The sequence below is a fragment of the Thunnus thynnus genome, chromosome 20 (genome assembly GCF_963924715.1).
Source record: "Thunnus thynnus chromosome 20, fThuThy2.1, whole genome shotgun sequence".
Taxonomy (NCBI): Eukaryota; Metazoa; Chordata; class Actinopteri; order Scombriformes; family Scombridae; genus Thunnus; species Thunnus thynnus.
The window spans coordinates 14,841,929-14,860,115 of record NC_089536.1 but is presented as its reverse complement, the minus strand read 5'-3'; the positions used below and the strand labels follow the sequence as shown (position 1 = coordinate 14,860,115).

General features: G+C 39.3%; 1 protein-coding gene across 1 annotated transcript; it reads left to right on the top strand.

Annotated features, from left to right (window-relative positions):
* Nucleotides 1–1,306: 1,306 nt before the first annotated feature.
* On the top strand, nt 1,307–17,151 carry LOC137171927 (G protein-activated inward rectifier potassium channel 1-like). Its single transcript, XM_067576122.1, has 3 exons — nt 1,307–2,438; nt 13,541–13,757; nt 14,180–17,151. Exons 1-3 carry the CDS (start codon nt 1,770–1,772, stop codon nt 14,851–14,853), a joined length of 1,560 nt encoding a protein of 519 aa, XP_067432223.1. The 5' UTR covers nt 1,307–1,769; the 3' UTR covers nt 14,854–17,151.
* Nucleotides 17,152–18,187: the final 1,036 nt, after the last annotated feature.

The following is an 18,187-nucleotide window of genomic DNA, read 5'->3' as shown; positions in this document are numbered from 1 at the left end:
TACTTTGTATATAACAAAAGCACTCTTCCCACCTAACACTGAACAACTCATTGTGGAATGCTTCATTTCCCGCTTGCCTGACTCCCACTGGATGTTTCTGTTTTTCTGCGCTCCCTATCATCCTCATATTCCTTTATTTTCAGTTAGACAGCAGTGCAAGTGGACTGTGAGAAAAAATGTAGTTTTCTACATGTAGTTTGTGTGTAAAGCGATATATTAGAACATTAGGTTGTTTCTTAAAAACTCTATAATGAGTGAGCGTCTACCAACCATTTCATTAACACTTTCTTTTACGGATCCCTTACTTTCCTACTAATTTCCAGGATGTTTTTTTCCTAAAAGAGGCAGCTGTGTATCTGTTAATTCCTAGGACCTTTCTTTGAAAGAGTTATGTCATTTAGTAGTATACGGGAAATGCATGTTCAAGAAAAAAATCTAACATGCTAATGTGTATTATTGTCAAAGTCTAATTTATTAAGAATATTTTGCAAATTAACAACCAGCCTAACATATTGAGATAGCTTTAACCAACTAAACCACTTTTTTCTGTTTTTTCTTGTAATTTGTAACAAATTGCACCACCTGTCTGTAAAATGTCCTAAAAATGGACTGTTACATACCTGCAAATGACACTTCAACATATCAAGGAAATTGGTATAGAATTGAAGGACCTGTAAATTAAAGCGATACAGCACTCAGACACACATAATCACAGCAATGATTCCATATTCCAATTGTGTCAATAGCTTTTACAACAAATAACAAATAGCTTCTTAATTTGGTCATATTCCACTGGGAATTTGGCGTGAAATGATTGACTATTAGCAACCTATCGTATTTCCTGACAGTAATATTCAGATAAACCCGTAGTTTTGTTGAGATATTTCTTCAGTATCCCCCAGACACAGGAGTATTCTATCTAGTGAACAATACAGTGTGGTTCATATTGGCATTTTTCCAGTGTTACTTCCACCGCAGTAACACTAGGGGGCACCAAATAGCTGCTAATAGGCACAAGTAGCCTATTCATTATAACCAATTTTACAGTACAGTGTTTTCCACAAGAAGGAGAAAATTGGGCATCAGGAAACAAATGACAAAGTAATGTGTATAAAAAAAAATGAATAAAAGACTAAAAGGTTGACGGGCTTGGTTTCACTATCACATTGTTTGCTCGCACTGATGATTTACCTGACTGGATACAAGCCAAAAAATCATTTCCCTCTCTTTAACTCCACATCAGGACCCCCCCCCCCCCCCCTCCTCAAGTGAAAGAGAAATTTGCCACCCGTGCTGCTGATCCTTTACAGTCTTTAATTTGAAGTCACTCCTACCCGAATGTGCTCCCTCAGGCACAAGAGCGCACTGTAGTCTGTTATTCACATTCACAGGTTTACTGTAGCTGCACCTCAGTGGATCCGCAAGGACATACACGCACCTTTGAATCCAGCTATTTGAATGCAGCTTTTGTTTTAAAGGTTTTTTTTATGTGATGTTTTTTGTTTTTACTCAATGGATGAGACCTGAGCAAAAAGTTGGCACTTGCAAGATACTCCTTTGCGTAAAGGATCGACTCTGAATCATGTATTGCGCAGAATCTCTGCTCACTTAGGATTAATTTACATGAGAGAGGCGCATCTTCATCTCACAGGATGCGAGTAACGCACTGAATGTTATTGTATGCTTTTGGGCACTGGGTACCAAACTTGCGTAAAGAGCCTGATTCGGCACAAGTATTGATTGCTTGTCACAAGTAGGTGATTGATACAATGTCAGCTTTACGGAGGAAATTTGGCGAGGACTACCAGGTGGTAAACACCAATCGGGGTATGACTTTTTCCGCACCGGTGAAGAGAAAGAGGCAGCGGTTTGTGGAGAAGAACGGTCGCTGCAATGTCCAGCACGGTAACCTTGGCGGGGAGACCAGCCGGTACATCTCCGATCTGTTCACCACGCTGGTGGATCTCAAGTGGCGCTGGAACCTACTCATCTTCATCCTCACTTACACAGTTGCATGGCTGGTCATGGCTTCAATGTGGTGGGTCATCGCTTACATCCGCGGCGACCTGAGCCACGGCGGCCACGACTCGTCCTACACTCCGTGCGTCGCCAACGTGTACAACTTTCCCTCCGCGTTCCTGTTTTTCATCGAGACGGAGGCGACCATCGGTTACGGCTACCGCTACATCACGGAGAAGTGCCCCGAAGGTATCATCCTCTTCCTCTTCCAGTCGCTGTTGGGGTCCATCGTGGACGCCTTTCTCATCGGCTGTATGTTCATCAAGATGTCGCAGCCGAAGAAGCGCGCGGAGACGCTGATGTTCAGCCAGGACGCGGTCATTTCCCAGCGGGACGGGAAGTTGTGCCTCATGTTCCGAGTGGGGAACCTGCGGAACAGCCATATGGTGTCCGCGCAGATCAGGTGCAAACTCATCAAGGTAGGCTACAGGTTATACAGCTGAGGAGCGCAATACATTTTCCAAAAAAAAATTACTAGAAAAGCAGGCGCACTTTTGCGCAGTGAGCATCTGCCCCTCGCCCCGCATCTTAACTCTTGAAAGGCCATTATCAAGAGCTGAGACTAAATGACAGCTACTTAATTTGTTCTGAAATTGCTCTCATTATGTTTTATGAGTGCTTTCCAACTCATGCATTGAATTTCCATTCATCTTCAGAATTGATTGCATTCCCTGAGGGCCACAATGATTTGCAGAGAGGCTATGGTTTTAACATGAGGCTCCAGCATAAGATGTATTTTAATGAGTGACCATTTACATTTACCCCCTGCAGCAACTATTTCCGTGCTGGTTTCATGATGAACACAGTTTTACACACAGCTCGTCTTGTGTTTCTGCTCTCCTCCCTCTTCATCCTCGAAGGAGCAGAGCAGGAGTGTGTTGCCTGCAACAGTCAGGGTCATCATAAACTGTCCCCCCTCAGTCAGCAAAACATCTCTCAATTGGCTGTATATCTAAGTTCAGCCTCTGCTTCAAATGTCTGCAGATGAGATCTATGGGCCCCCAGGGGACAGTAGGTGGGAAACTGCACTTATTGACTAAAAGATCAATTGAACCAATACTCAGTGGGCCACAATGAGGTAAAGAACATATTTCTTAAGGCCACTCTTACCTAAAGACACAAATGCCACTACTCTGAAGCACTGAGAGCTGACAGTGATCTAGCTTTGTATGAAAGCTGGTTCCTGAGAATGAAAGGAGAGCTGAGGCAGCTGCTGGCTATGATAAAAGAGAAGAGAAATGCATTTTGTGTTATAGAACTTTATAAACGAAAGAGATGAAAACAGCAATGTCAATCACTGCATTTTCCAATTCACACCTGCTTGGAAATGTGTTTCTGAATTCCCATCAACAATATGTTTTATTCTCTGCAGACTTTATGACTTCTAGATGGAGTTTCACATCATTATTTTTTACAAGAGTATGTCTCAGCATTATCATTATTGATTGTTTGTCAGATGGTAGAGAAAAAAAATCTTTTCATCATCACAATTCATCAGGAAATGTCTTTTACTCAATAGAGTGTAGTCCCCTTCATTTGCTCGCTTTAGCAGGCATCTCTTATACATTAAATCTGCTTTTCTCCAGTCCAACGTTAGCAGATATCTAAGGGGCAGCAGTGCTTTGTTGTGACAGGGAGAGTTAGTCGTGCTTCTGTCGCCTCTGCGGAATAGCGTGATGATCTCAAGTGACAGTTTACTTTCTGACCCCTCGAGGGAAAGCCACCAGAAAGCTCCCGGTATTTTAATATCACTATTAGTGTATTCATATGGCTATACTTGATGCTTTGCGTTGAACTCTGATTTTATCCAGGCAAATATTATCATATCATGTAGCTATTTCTGTTCCGCAAAATAAAAATCACTTAGTTTGACACATTAAAAGCCACGACTCAATAACTTATCGTTAATGTTTCAGCTCTCTCTATGAGGAGGATTTTGATGTCATGTCATTATCATTTGCGCCTTTATTAATAGCCTAGGAAGGCATAGAAAAATGTGGTGTCTTTAATTGCAATTAATCAAAGCAGCATCATATAGGCACAAAATGCAATATCATCAACTTTCTCCCTCCACACAGGCTTATACATTCAGATGGTTTAATACTCTGTCTGCAACTCCCGCTGTACTGTTTTCATTCTGTTATTTCAAACAGAATGAAAGCAGTAGGTTATTTACCCATGGGGCACGCAGTCATGTTTGATCTCGGTCAGATTTGTCCGCACAACAAATGTGCCAATATTACAGATATTGCTGTGGATATTGTTGGGATTGTTTAGATTATGTTCAGTATTAGATACCTTAATGCCCAACGGTATAGAGTAGAACTAGTAGTTTGAACTGAAATTTGCGCCTTATTGAGTTGTGGTTGGTAGCAAACTAAAGCAGAACAAGCTGAAATAATAGATACACTGGCTACACTGTATCTTACTCAGTCTTGCCTTTTACTTCTCCCTATAACCGAAGGTCTTTTTTTAAGTAAATGAACCTGCCTGAGCATGATGTAATTACAGCAAAACAAAGTACAGAAGGTGTTTTAAGTGCTACCCATATGTTTCTCTGGGTTTCTTGCTTTCTTTCAAAGATCAGTTGATTAGATTTAGGGTGATGATCTTGATCCTGGGAATTCTGCTGTCGGCAAATGATGATTTTTTTTTTTAAATTATGAAAAAATGATCTTTTAAGCCACAACTCCTCACGTGCCGGTGGAAGGTCAGACATCCAGGACTCTCCTAATCGGCTGCTACGGAGCGTCACATTCATGTGCCATCAATCATATACAGAGGGCAAAAAGTAAACAAACCAAAAATTTCCTGTTTGCACTCAACAGTTCCATGTTTATCCAGTGCAGTATCAGTTGTTTCATGGATTTTCTTTATCTTGAACAGAAGGATAAAATCGTAGAAGAAATGTAGCGATTTGACTTTTTTTTTAAAGATCAAATCTCTCTTCAGAGAGGTGAGCGAGATGAAATGTGCTGTTAAGAAGCCTGCTGTGTGCAGTTCACCACTGTAGCACTGCTGCTGAAGAGATGAAGTGTTCCAATATGTCTTTTAATCTATGTTAAGAGAAACAGTGATGTTTTAGAGCCCATAAAGCCATAGCCATTGTAGCATCAGACTGTACTGTGGAGTGTTGTAGAGTAAATTGACTCTACATCAACTCCGTAGTACTATACCTGCTCTGTGGAAACAATGCTGTGGCTTGTTTTCAGGTAGCACATAGCTCAAGGTCACTGTCTGATGGGTTGCCCACAAAGCTGAGTGGAGAAATGAGGCATGGTGCAGTAAATCCTAATGATGGAGCTGTGTAAATGCACTGTGACATGGCAACTGCAATCAATTGTCAGGGATAGTAAGGGATACGCATGGGTTGTAAATTCTTATGGGACGTGGATACTCTTCAGCCAAAAAATTAAAGTTGGCCACATTCTTGATCAGCGCTCATGTTATTTACAGTACAATAGCACTTATTATGCATAGACGCAGCTAGGGCTGCAACCAACAATTATTTTAATCATTGATTAAGCTGCCAATTCTTTCTTTTTTATAAGCGGATTAATGGTTTGGTGTATAACATGTTAGAAAATAGAGAAAACTGCTGATTACAATTTACCCAAGCCCAAGTGGACATATTGAAAATGCTTGTTTTTTCCAACCAACAGTCCCAAACCAAAAGATATTAGATTTGCAATTATAGATGACTAGAAAACCAGCAAATAATATTTACTAAAACAAAATTATTTATATTAATTGTTTATCAAAATAGCTGCAGATTAATTTTCTGTTGAATCAGTTATTGACTCAGCTCTGGATGCAGCTATAACTTTTTAGCAAACCTGGTCATGTTTGTTTGTATATTATCAAAAATGTATGACAAATATGTAATATGATCCATCAAGAAGTGTCTAATTTCAATTATTATTATTATAAGATGCAATTATTGTTACAGTAAGTTAGACATGCTTCACCGAGTCGAGATAGCCTACACTTCAATTTTTGATTTAAAGAACATATTTAATTATCATTGGAAAAATGATTCCCTGTGCATTTATCTATATACATAATGCATAATAACTGTCCACATAAATGTCCTTGAATTGCCATAAATATTAATGCAGCTTTCATTAATAAACCAATACAATACAGTGATGCACTGACCCCTGCAGCACTGGCAGCATATAATTTTAAAGCAGAGAAACATTTTTGCATCTGGTTTGACAGCAGTGCAGAGAGGAAACACCCTCATCCTTGCAGGAGAAAAGTGCTCCAACAAGCAACAAAGAAACAGTAAAGTAAAGCAGCAATGTGGCAAAACAGGACCGAACAAAAACACAAGAGAAACGGAGGGAGAGAGTGACAGCTGGGCGGTGCTCGTCAATGTCGACAGAAACTCGTCTCAGTAGGTTGGTCCTCAGCAGGAGATAAATGGTAAATGCTAGTAGCAGCAGATAGATAGACAGGCAGGCAGACATGTGAGCACGACTTGCCACATCTGCCACTGTCTGAAGGATGAGTAGAAAGAAGAAGAAACAAAGAAAGAAACGGCTGAATTAGCTTTAATGTTGCTGTCGATACATTGAGAGCGGCAACTCAAATGTGATGTACAAGCGTCACGTTTGATGTCTGGCTCAGAGCGCAAAGGTTACAGCTGGAAACACACAAGGACAAATGCACAAACACGCTTCTTTCTTACTTTCACCATCACTGTTTGTGTTTCTTTGCATCTCTTTCACATCACACACAAACACACACTCACACTCACTGAGGAGGAAGTGAGTCACCAGGGATGGGGCCTGCTTTCACTCAACCTGAATCTCAGGTGGCTCGGTAAATTAAGCACTCCCTTTATATCGGGTCCTCTTCCAAAGGCCATTAATTTCCCCCTTGTGGCACTGACTGTTTAGCGGCAGTACGTGATCACGCAGGGCTTTCACCTTGTTAAAACCATTCAGTGTCAAGCAGGTTTCTCCTTCCTTGGCAGAGGCATAATTTTGTCGCAACACTATATTGCTAGTCAATGCAGCTTTAAACAGTATCTGAAAAATAGAAGCTTTACTTTCATAACTAGAATGATAGAATATGACTTCCCAGGAAATTGGTTTCCAGTCTCATTGACTTGTGCAAGCTTTGCTGACAAATGGGACACCTGCCTGCAGTATCTCAATAATAATTTACATTTGTAAATGATTGGGGGAATATAAATAAATTAATATATAAATATGACAGTTTTTAAAAATGATTTCATCTTCTCCTCCCACTCACAGAAGATGGAGGAAGCAGTGCCAGAGGTGGAGATATACAGAGATATGAAGTAATGTATATTTAGATGTCACAAAATCCCTAAATTTTGCATGTTCTTGACGCCTTTTATCTTAAGAGATGCTGCTGAAGCAGGAAGCTGGTTAATTAAGATTTTAACAGGGTAGTTATTTCCCCACTGGTTTGCATTTCATTTTTGCATTTGCATTTTTGAACTTAAAGGAGCATCAATGAGCAAATCTATATACAGTATAATACAAATATTTCACATGACATAAAAATTAACATAAGTGATTTTAATGTGCAGTTAAATGAATAGTTTTACATTTTGAAATATAAGCTTATTTGCTTAAAGTTCATTCTACGACTCATTCTATGAAACAGATGCCATTTCCACTTTGCAATTTTCAAAATTTTCATCAAGAGCAAATTAAAAAAAAAAAATCCATAAAATGAAAGATATGCTAATCCTCCAAGAAAACATATTTTCCCACCTCAGGCACAAAATCCTTATTAATATGATCAAAAACATGAAATAAATTTTAAAAATCTAATGTTTTCCTCTTATTATTTTTAGATTCTTAATCTTGAAATTTGAATGTGACATGTTAAAGGCCTCATTGTTTGCACAAAAAATACTAATTCACTTCAAAATTTCAAATAAAAGTTATATTCATTTGATTAGTCCACAAACAAGAATGTTATTCAACATTGATTTATGAAGCATTTCACTCCCTTTCCATCATTTTTTAACAAAATGACCTTGTGACGGGGTGGTACCTGATGTGACAGGGTGGTACAGACAAACTGTCTCTATATGATCTGTTGGTTTTAGCCTTCATCTAACATTTGAAACTTTTGTTAATTCTGGATATAATTGTAGGCATGACTTAATGATACAAGATCCAAAATATATATCAAAATTAGGCTTTATTTAAAAAAGTGCAAATGTAGTCTCTATGCTTGTATTAAGCTAAACAAATACTGACCATTCAAAATGTGAATAAAAATATCAGTAATTCAAATATGCAGCATTCAAAAATTTGATTAAATAAGCATTTCATTCTCATTAAGGTACTTTTAACGACCAATAACAATTATGAAACATGAACAACGGTTCAAATAGGCCAATAAATAAATAAATAAAAACAACTTTAGGTCCTTGAAAACTTTAAAAACTGTGGGAAGTGAAGGGGGATATTTAAAATTCAAAATGTAATGGAAAACTTTGGTAATGGCCTGAAAAACTGAAAAGAGAGGTAGAGGTATTTGTCACCAGAAATGAGAATTTTTTTTCCAAAAAAAATCCTCTCCCAGAGGAGCAATCCATATGACATTCCTTGTCCTAATGAAACTGCAGAATTAATCCTTTTTATCTTATCTAATCTTATGTGACTATAAATGAGCATATTATATTAGGGTGCTCCTACTTTACACATTCACAGAGCAATTGAGAATCTTCTGGAAAATGATTTCCTAAAAAGAGTGGGAACTCTGACATCCTCAAAAGCTTCAAGAGCATCATGGCAGTGACTGGGAGAGTCGCCTCCATACATTTCTCTGAATTTCCATGTGATGGGATGTCACAGGCTGTGCTGCTTGAATGATTTTGAGGACCTCATCAAAGAGGTACCACAGAAAGTCATCTCGTGCAGGCCAGAAGAACCTGTTGGCACCAGCTCCAGTGAGTGAATGAGTGAGTGAGTGAGTGGTAATGAGCAAGTAATTGAAATAAGAGAGGGATCTGTGTTTAAGATAAGGTATCTCTGTACCTATGGGTTTCAACAGGGGGCAGGAACCAAACAGGCTTAACAGAAAATAAAGTGATTAACCTACATCAGAAACACTAATCTTGTAGCACACATCCTTGAGCTTTCCTACTCAAAGCATTTTAACCTATACATTGGAATAGGCTTCATTTCAATCAATTTTCACATTCAAATGGGAAGCAGAACCACCCCATCACATCCCTTACCACCCAGTCATGTGACAGGGTGGTAAATTTCATCCTAAAATTGCCACAGTTCTCCATGTGGTTCCTGAACTTACATGGTATGCATTCAATTTGAAATTCCATTTTCTTTGCATTAATAGTGTAAGAATTTGAATAAAAAACAGTTTTCCCTATCTATTTTGCGTGACAGGGTGGTTGGGTTGAGTTTGACAGATCTGGTCTAACATGAAAAAGCAACAAATAAATAATGTAAAAGAATGTCAGAACTTGCCAGCTTTTGTTCCTGGCTGCTTCAAAGGCTTAAATGATATCACTTCCTCTTTGTGATTACTTTGTGGTCACTTAAAGCAACAATACATTATTTATGTACACAAAACAAGTTAGTGTGATGTGGTTGTGAATCAAACTGAGGGATGCACACAAATCATAAATTTTTTACAAAAAATAACTTTAAGCTTTGGAAACACACTTTGGCTACTTCTTGACATTTTTGTGCCTTATGCACCTCATCAAACATTGCAGACCCAAATGGCACCTGTTTTGTAGAATGACTCAGATGAGAATATTGATCCCACTTTCATATATGTCCATTAAATATAGGTCTACACCCAGAAGCCTGTTAGCTTAGCGTAGCATAACGACTTAAAAAGTCATTCTGTCTGGCATTTAAGTCTTAAAACAACAAGTTGTCAATTTTACACTTCAGTTGCTGTATAGATTAAACAAAATATAAAGCTAGCTTCTCCCTGTTTCCAGTTTTCATGCTAAGTCTGCATTCAGACTGACTGTAGCCCTGTGTGAAAACATGCAGCCCTCTCATTCATTTGAATGAGGTCAGGCTGGCGATGCAGCTGTAAACGTAGGGTTGTCTAGCAAAAAAACTGAAAGTGGCTCAACTTTTGTAGGACCACAATGTGATGTCATCTGGCAAGGTGCTGCAATGTCCAAATATATCAAATACATGCAAGCACACATTCCTGGTAAATTACTTCGTATTGGGATGACTGAATTTTTCTACTGTTTACCTCATGATTGTCGGGATGAAAGATAAAATGACAAATGACTGATAATTTTCCAAAGTTGTAAAATCATGTGTCAGAGTACTGTGAACCACCGTGCAAGTGTTTTAGTGTCTAGAGCTGCAATAAATAGTCGATTAATCAATTAGTTGCCAAGTATTAACTAATTGGCAACTATTTTGACAATCAATTAATCGTTTTGAGTAATTTTTTAAGAAAAAAAGTCAAAATTCTCTGATTCCAGCTTCTCAAATGTGAATATTTTTATTTTATATTTTGGGTTGTGGACTGTTGTTCAGGACAAAACAAGACAATTGAGGATGTCATCTTGGGCTTTGGGGAAAAAGTGATTGACATTGTTTCCACCATTTTCTGACACTAATCGATTAATCGAGAAAATAATCGACAGATTAATCGATACGGTTAGTTGCGGCCCTATTTATGTCTTCAAACACACTGATCTATTACTCAAACTGGACTTCCTGAATTGCCAATACCTGAATCAACACACCCCAACTAATGCAATCCCTTGTGTTGTTTTACTGCAAGGCTGTTTCCCGTCTGAAAGCCCGCTAAGCTAAGCTAAGCTAAGCTAACTGGCTGCTGGCTGTAGCTTCGAATTTAGCTCACAAATATGAGAGTGGTATCAATCCTCTCTGCAAGAAAGTGATTAAGCGTATTTCCCAAAATGTTGAACTATTTCTTTAACTGTAATACTGTGATGGTGGAGGGTTTATATCTTTTACTATAGGAAATACCAATACCAGGTTAAAGGAGGAGGCATGTGACGTTTCTTTACAGCTTTTCAAGAGTTCAGTGTTCAGGAGTTCCAGTATTGTTCTGTAATGCTTACAGAGCTTTATCCTGATTTAACATTAATAGACATGTGACACTGGCTCCCTGTCCGCATATTCAGGGAGCACCCATCACTGATAAACCATAATGGGTGACGCTTTCCCTCACCAAGGCAAGCCAGGGATCTGTGGGAACAGACATCTTCCTGTGAAATGTCACACCCTTCTGTCCTCAACATCACAGTGAATACAAATGACAGTCTGTTTGCCATCTGTGGACCAAGTGGCTCTTCACTCAAAGGTCCAGGGAAACTACTCTGCATACAAGTTAACATGAGGTGACAGGAAGAGCTATTTGATTTACGCCATAGCAGAATGTGACTGACTGTGAGTTTAGGTATGCTGAATGTTATCTATTGGAAAAGAGGACTTAATCTGCATTTCTGTGCTTTTTATTCACTTGTGTTGACTGAGTTTTTATCTCTGACCTTCAGGGTCCTCCCCAAAACCAATTTTCTGTCTTCTGGACGCATGAAAGCCACTGGAATATTTTTTTTTTCTGAAACAAAAACATTTTCCTTTTTTGAATCATCCATTTTTGACATATCTATTAGAGTATAAGAGGCTTGTCATTGAAATTAGAAGAGGTTTCAAATTTCATTTTTCTCCCACTTCCTTGAGTCTTCTCCCTATTCCATGTTTTAATTTAACAGCTAAAAGAGTACTTTATTTGATTGAGTTTGGTTTCTCAAGAGCAACCACTTCTCTATAATCTACTGATACTTATCTTGGAGGCCAGGCCACCACAGAGAGTTTTTAAGTAGTCTAATGTGCTGGCAATGAGGAGGTTTGTACAGAGTAAAAGATTACTACAGAGTGTCTCTAAATATGAAGGTTACCAAACACCCATGTTGTCTGACAGAGATGTCGGGGAAGTGGGAGACCACTGTTTTTTACACCCTTTTTCTCACCTTTATCCAACATGTCTGCCAGTCAGTGAACAGAGAGCAACATGAGAGTATTTTTAGTGTTGTTGCTTCTGCAGGTTGTATGGTATCACTATATGCCAAATATATGTCAAAAGATTCAGTGGTAGTGGTATTTGTATTGTGTATTTTGTTTTTTTACATCAAAATCCTTTTTTTCTCTACAAAAAGTGTCAAGATTTTCTTGTTGACTCATCCTGCTCTCAGGGGAAAATACATACTCCATTCAATAAAATGTCTTTGTACATTTTCGGGAAGATTCAGCCTCCCATTTTACAGACCTGCTTTGACAGACCTGCATGTTCTCTGTATTTAAGTGCCGTCATTTTGCAAAAATATCAATGTGGCCTGAGACAAGGGATAAAAACACACCCATCCTCATCCCCTTACTCCTTCAGTGCGGATGATAGGAGCAGTCCTCAACAGCTGTGATCACTTTCAGTTTTGCAGACTTCGTCCCACCTGCTTTTAAGCTCTAAAATCAAGTCCCTCTCCACTTGAGGTCCCACCTCAACACCCCATTTCATGTGGAACCAAGTCAAATCACGGAAGAAAATTACTTTCTCAAAGCTATTTCATGGCACCTTTAACACTGTTTCAGTTACAACCCCATCAGGGTTACACCTGCAAAAATGCATGCATATATATATACTGTATACCATAACTGTAGGGACTTTGGATGAAAAATGTCCTACAAAGTGACACATATTAGCCAACAGAGATATCATAAAAACTGTCCTGGCAGGCAAAGCGGCCTAGCAGACTGCACATCAGCCATCCTCAGGGTCATAAAAACCCTGTAGCCATGTGGATAACGGCCTTTACATTGTTTTGTATGACAACAAAGCAGTGCCTTGGAATTTGGACGGATTCCATTGGCTCTCTTTTTGATATTGTTCATCGCTGCCATAAATCAGGAACACCTGCTTTGTTCATTATTTTTGTCAGATGCCGGTAGGGATTTCTCTGTTGTGTTTTATATTTATAACAGACTGCTCCATAAAAAGCTAAGCAATAATGATTGGGCCCCCTAACAGAGGTCAGAGATGTTAGAGAGGTGGGTAGGTACAGTATCAGCATGGCTGTGAATTTGGCACCAAAAAGACATAAAGATATTGACTTGATTTAACAAATTTGGGCAACTGAAGCCTCATACTAGCTTCAAATAAACTTTTAAATACATTTTCCCCCCCATCACTTAGATTGAAAATAGATTATAAAGGAATCTCTTATAGGCCAGCATGAACAGGAAGAGCAAGAAAAAATATGTCAATGTTCATTTTGGCATCAATTTAGACAGATGGTTTTCACAAAGTAAAATATTTAAATATTATAAATTTAGTGGTGTCTAAATCCAGCATGAAACATTCAGAATTGGTATTATGTATATAATTTGCTTCCATTACCCTGTGCTCTGACCCAACTGCGGAGGACAGAGTTGAAAAAGAATTATTTATCCTGTGTCATAAGTTAAAATGTAATATGTCCTGATCACGTGTGTGTTTACAGTCTCGGCAGACCCCAGAAGGTGAGTTCCTGCCTCTGGACCAGTGTGAGCTGGACGTGGGTTTTGGTACAGGAGCGGACCAACTCTTCTTAGTGTCGCCCCTTACCATCTGCCACGAGATCAACACCAAGAGCCCGTTCTTCGATCTGTCGCAGCGCTCACTCATGAACGAGCAGTTTGAGATTGTTGTCATCCTAGAAGGCATCGTGGAGACAACTGGTTAGAGCAAATTATTATTTTTGAGTATCTCTTTTTTTTTTACTAATAACTTTGAAAAAGCTTCACTTCCACTAATCATCTGTTTCATTGTCAGTTAGCCTGTTGCATAGAATATTTCCCAGTATTATAAAATAAAATATTCAACAGAATATTTAATTTCATGGTCTTTAATTATTCAGGAGCACAAGCTCTTCTCCATCTCTGTCATATTTTTGTTCATATTAATGTCTCTTTTCCCTGAAGCGATTCTCCACTTTTCATTTCAGTTCCCTGTCTCGCTGTCTGTTCATTTTTATTTAATCGCCCACTTTCTACAATTTTCTTCGTAATGGCATAGCCTTTATAGTCATCTCCTTTTTGTCTTTTTCTTGTCTGTATTTGAAACGTTACTCAACATTTACTGTCTCTACTCCACATTGTAGGTATGACATGCCAGGCCCGCACATCTTACACTGAAGATGAAGTCCTGTGGGGCCATCGTTTCCTTCCCGTCATGTCACTGGAAGAAGGCTTCTTCAGAGTTGACTACTCCCAGTTTCACAATACCTTTGAGGTCCCTACGCCTCCTTACAGTGTCAAAGAGCAGGAGGAGAAGTCCTCGCTGACGTCGCCCAGCTCTCTACCTGTTGCACCCACCCCCTCATCCCCTCTGCTTGGTAACGGTGGCCGCGGAGGCCGCAGGGAAAGGCTCCTGTCAGCTGACTGTGCAGAACACGTCGAGGATCAAGCCTCCAGGCTGCCCCGCAAACTCCAGCGCATGAGTTCCACCAAGGAAGAGCACCTGTGGAGGGGGCTGAAGACGGGGCCAGCCTTGCCTGGGGGGAAGGCTTCTAGCACAGGAGACCTGCCCCTTAGCATTCAGAGGCTGAGGTCCAGCTCCATCCCTGCTGCTAGGCAAGGACAGCTGGAGGAGCAGGTCCAGCTGTTGTCCTTGGATGGAGATATTGAGGAGAGTGAGCTGGAGAAACACAGACTGCCAGGAGCCATTAGCACCATCTCTGCTCCAACCCCAACACCAGTCCAGATCCCCTTTGTAGGGGGTCGACCAGAGGACAGCCTGCCCCCCAAGTTGCGCAGAATGAATGCAGACCGCTGACTTCTGCTGACTACCTTTAAGACTAAAAAAACATTTTGAAAAAATTGAATCAGGCTTGATGGGCATTGCATATAAATAAAGACTACTGTGATATGTTTTTTTCTTGCAGATTTTGTCCAGTATTTTACAATTACTTACTGGCTCTCTACTAAGTTGTCCATGGCCACAAATAGAAGGACAACGCCAATAAGCCATCCATCCGCTCATACTGTGAGTCATTTTTGATAGATCACCATCTGTGCCCCCCACTGACTTTTAACTCTTCTGCCCTTGTGCTTCTTTCTTTCACTTCTGTTCATAGAGTTGCATCAAAAACTTTCTTATTATCTCAAACAACTACACTTTCAGCTAATCAAGCACCAAAGTGGCAGTCACAAATAAGACTGACTTGAAATGACCGTTCACTAAACCCCTCCCCTTAATAGCGATTGTCGACCATAACTAGGCTGTCAGGCTGTCGGCACACGTTGAGGTGGTGTGCACAGAGCACTAATAAGAGTGATACTCATTTAAAGAGTTTGAGCTGTGAGGGTGGTGTCTGTTAGTCTTTCCTAAACCAAAAAACACAAGAGCAAAAGTGTCAGAATAGATGAGCAGTTTGTTCATATCTGCTCTAATGTAACAAACGTAACAAATTACTACCTACAATAGTAAACTAATGTTACTTAAAGGTGAAGGAGCACATCATTAACTGACACACTACAGTAATTTGTGTGGTTACAGGTTTCGAATTAAAAAAAAAACAAAAAACAAAAACCCTGTTCATGACTGGCACACTGTGGCTTGTGGCTGTCAGAGTTTAGTGTGCATAAAAAGTGGTGGAATTAGTGGTGGTTTTAATGGAAACACCATAAATTTGATAAAAATACTAAAATATTGCCAAATGTTTTTACTCTTGGCTGAGGTGGAAAAGTTGATATATTGATAAAAGCAAAATGCGATAAATTGCAAAGGAAACAGACTTAGTGAATAAACATCCACTTAAGTTTCCATTCTACTGAAGAGACAAAAAATCGCAGCAGACGAAAACATCTGATCTTTGTGGAGCAATGAGGAGACTGTCACACTCCTCAAATTAAAACATGAAACAAACATAAATTCCATATTTCCATCATGTTTTCTACATTGTTTTTACACTGTTTTAGGTTTTAATGACATTCTTTTAATGATGTCATTTTGTTGGGCCCTCTTCTTCTGCAATGGTTCAATGGACCCTGACTGAAAAATAAGGTGCACCAGCAGGTTATCTCCACAACCCAACTCCAAATATTCACATAACAGCAGTGGATGGAAACATTAAGCATTAATTTGAATTTTCTTTTCCCGATTATCTGGAAATTTGTTTAAATTTGCACTACATTTTGATAGAAATCCAGCAATTATTATGTTAGAACCTGCCTAATCTTACATTTTTCTTTGTGATTCTTATAATTGGTCACCAGGCCTAATTAGCTCTACATTGCTATTCAAGAACAATGCTGTTTCCTTATTTCAGTGTCTTACATGGATCATTAATTAGAGGATTCTGACTTTTTTCTATGGACATGCAGGTTTCTCCTCAATATTTTAGCATGTATGTACTCATCAAGCTCATATTTAAAGCCCAATTTACAAGTTTCTCATTTTGAAGCAGGTCAGCTTGAAACATTAAAAAGTCAGTTGGCAACAGTGTTTTCAACCAATTAACTCATGGAGCTAATGTTAGCTTAATTAGCTAGCCTCAAATGGGACAACTGGGAGCTACAGTTGATAAAATGGTCCACTAGAAATGAGAAACCTGCTTTTGTCTACCTCTGTCTGAGTCAAGAACCCATTGTTTCAAAAACTACTGGAAATAATGGTAATTCTGCCCCCAAACTACATATTTGCTATGTGATAATGTGACCTGTGACACGTGTAGCAACAGTATTTAAGGAGAGCGGGCCTGAGTGAACGGTCAATTGATACGGATAAGTCAGGTTAATTCAGTTTATTTATTTATATTATAATCACTTGTACTGTATATTTGTTAATTTGAATGCTCACTTGAGTTGTCTATTTACTACTGTACAATTTTGACTATTTTTACCTCTTGGTGCAGTGATTGCATTGCCCGTCATACGCATGGGTGACAAAAAGTAATCACAGATCAATTTTTAAATACCAACTTCCTTTCATCATAAACTGATTTATCAAAATGTAGAGTGTTTGGGAACACAGAGATGCTGACATCAAGGGACAAATGTATTATTGCTAATAAAAGGTAAGATAAAACTTAATTATTGCAACTGCTAAATAATAAATTCTTTGAAATCACAAGTGTGTCTCTCAGTGCAATATTTTTTTCCATATAGAAAATGCTGTTTCACCTTTTCTGGGGGACTCCAGTCATGTATTTGCTGACTGTGTTCAACACCTCAACAGCCAGAGATATTTCAGCCTACAGAATGATTCACCAGCTCATGTGTCATCTGATTTGTTCCTTTGTTAAAGTGAATTTCAAGGTGAGAGTAAAGAAAACTCCAGATTACTGCTTTCTTGAAATTAAAGTTTTTGACCCTTTCCACTAGGTGTGGGCTGAAGTCATCACATTTACCAGACTGGTCAGTGGCAAACTAGTTTATTTTGTCTTGATTGTGGCTATCGAGATGGAAGCCTAGAGGAGGGCTATTCCAGACATTACACATCTGAAGATGTCCAGAGCAAATCAGTCATACAGCAAAGAATAGCAGAAAACTGAAATTTGATTATGTAATTCATTGACAGTACAAAATGACCTCTGTCCAGCTTAAGATAAAATTAACTCAGATAAATGAGGAGGAAAGGAATAAATCACAGACCACTCTTCATACAGACATTATACTGTATAATGATGGATTCATCTGTGAAGGAAAATCTGTTTTGCTCTTTTTTCTGTCATTAAATTGGGCTTGGGAAATGGATTAATTGCCACAGTTGGTGCAAGCAGGGTAACAGGGATAATGGGGAAGGACCCAAATGCAGATGTCTGAGGCAGAGCTTCATGCTGTTCAATTATTTATGTGGAACATGCCTCCTTTTGGAGACTCCATGGTACCACGAGGAAATGGCAAGGCAAGTCCCTTCAAAGACATAGTCCCTAGTTGGTCCATATAAGGCTCCAGGGGTTCAGGGAATGCAGCATCAGGACGCGCAGGCAGCAGGCTAACTGGCTCAGGACAGGTAGACTGCAGGCTCACGAACCCAAGCCCAATCAACTGCAGGCTGAAGGCTAGCAGACCAGAGTGCTAGCCGAGATGTAGGCTAGAGTGCATGCTGAGATATAAGCTGAAGGGGATGATACTGGTGGCAAGCATGCTGCAGGTTAGCTGACTGA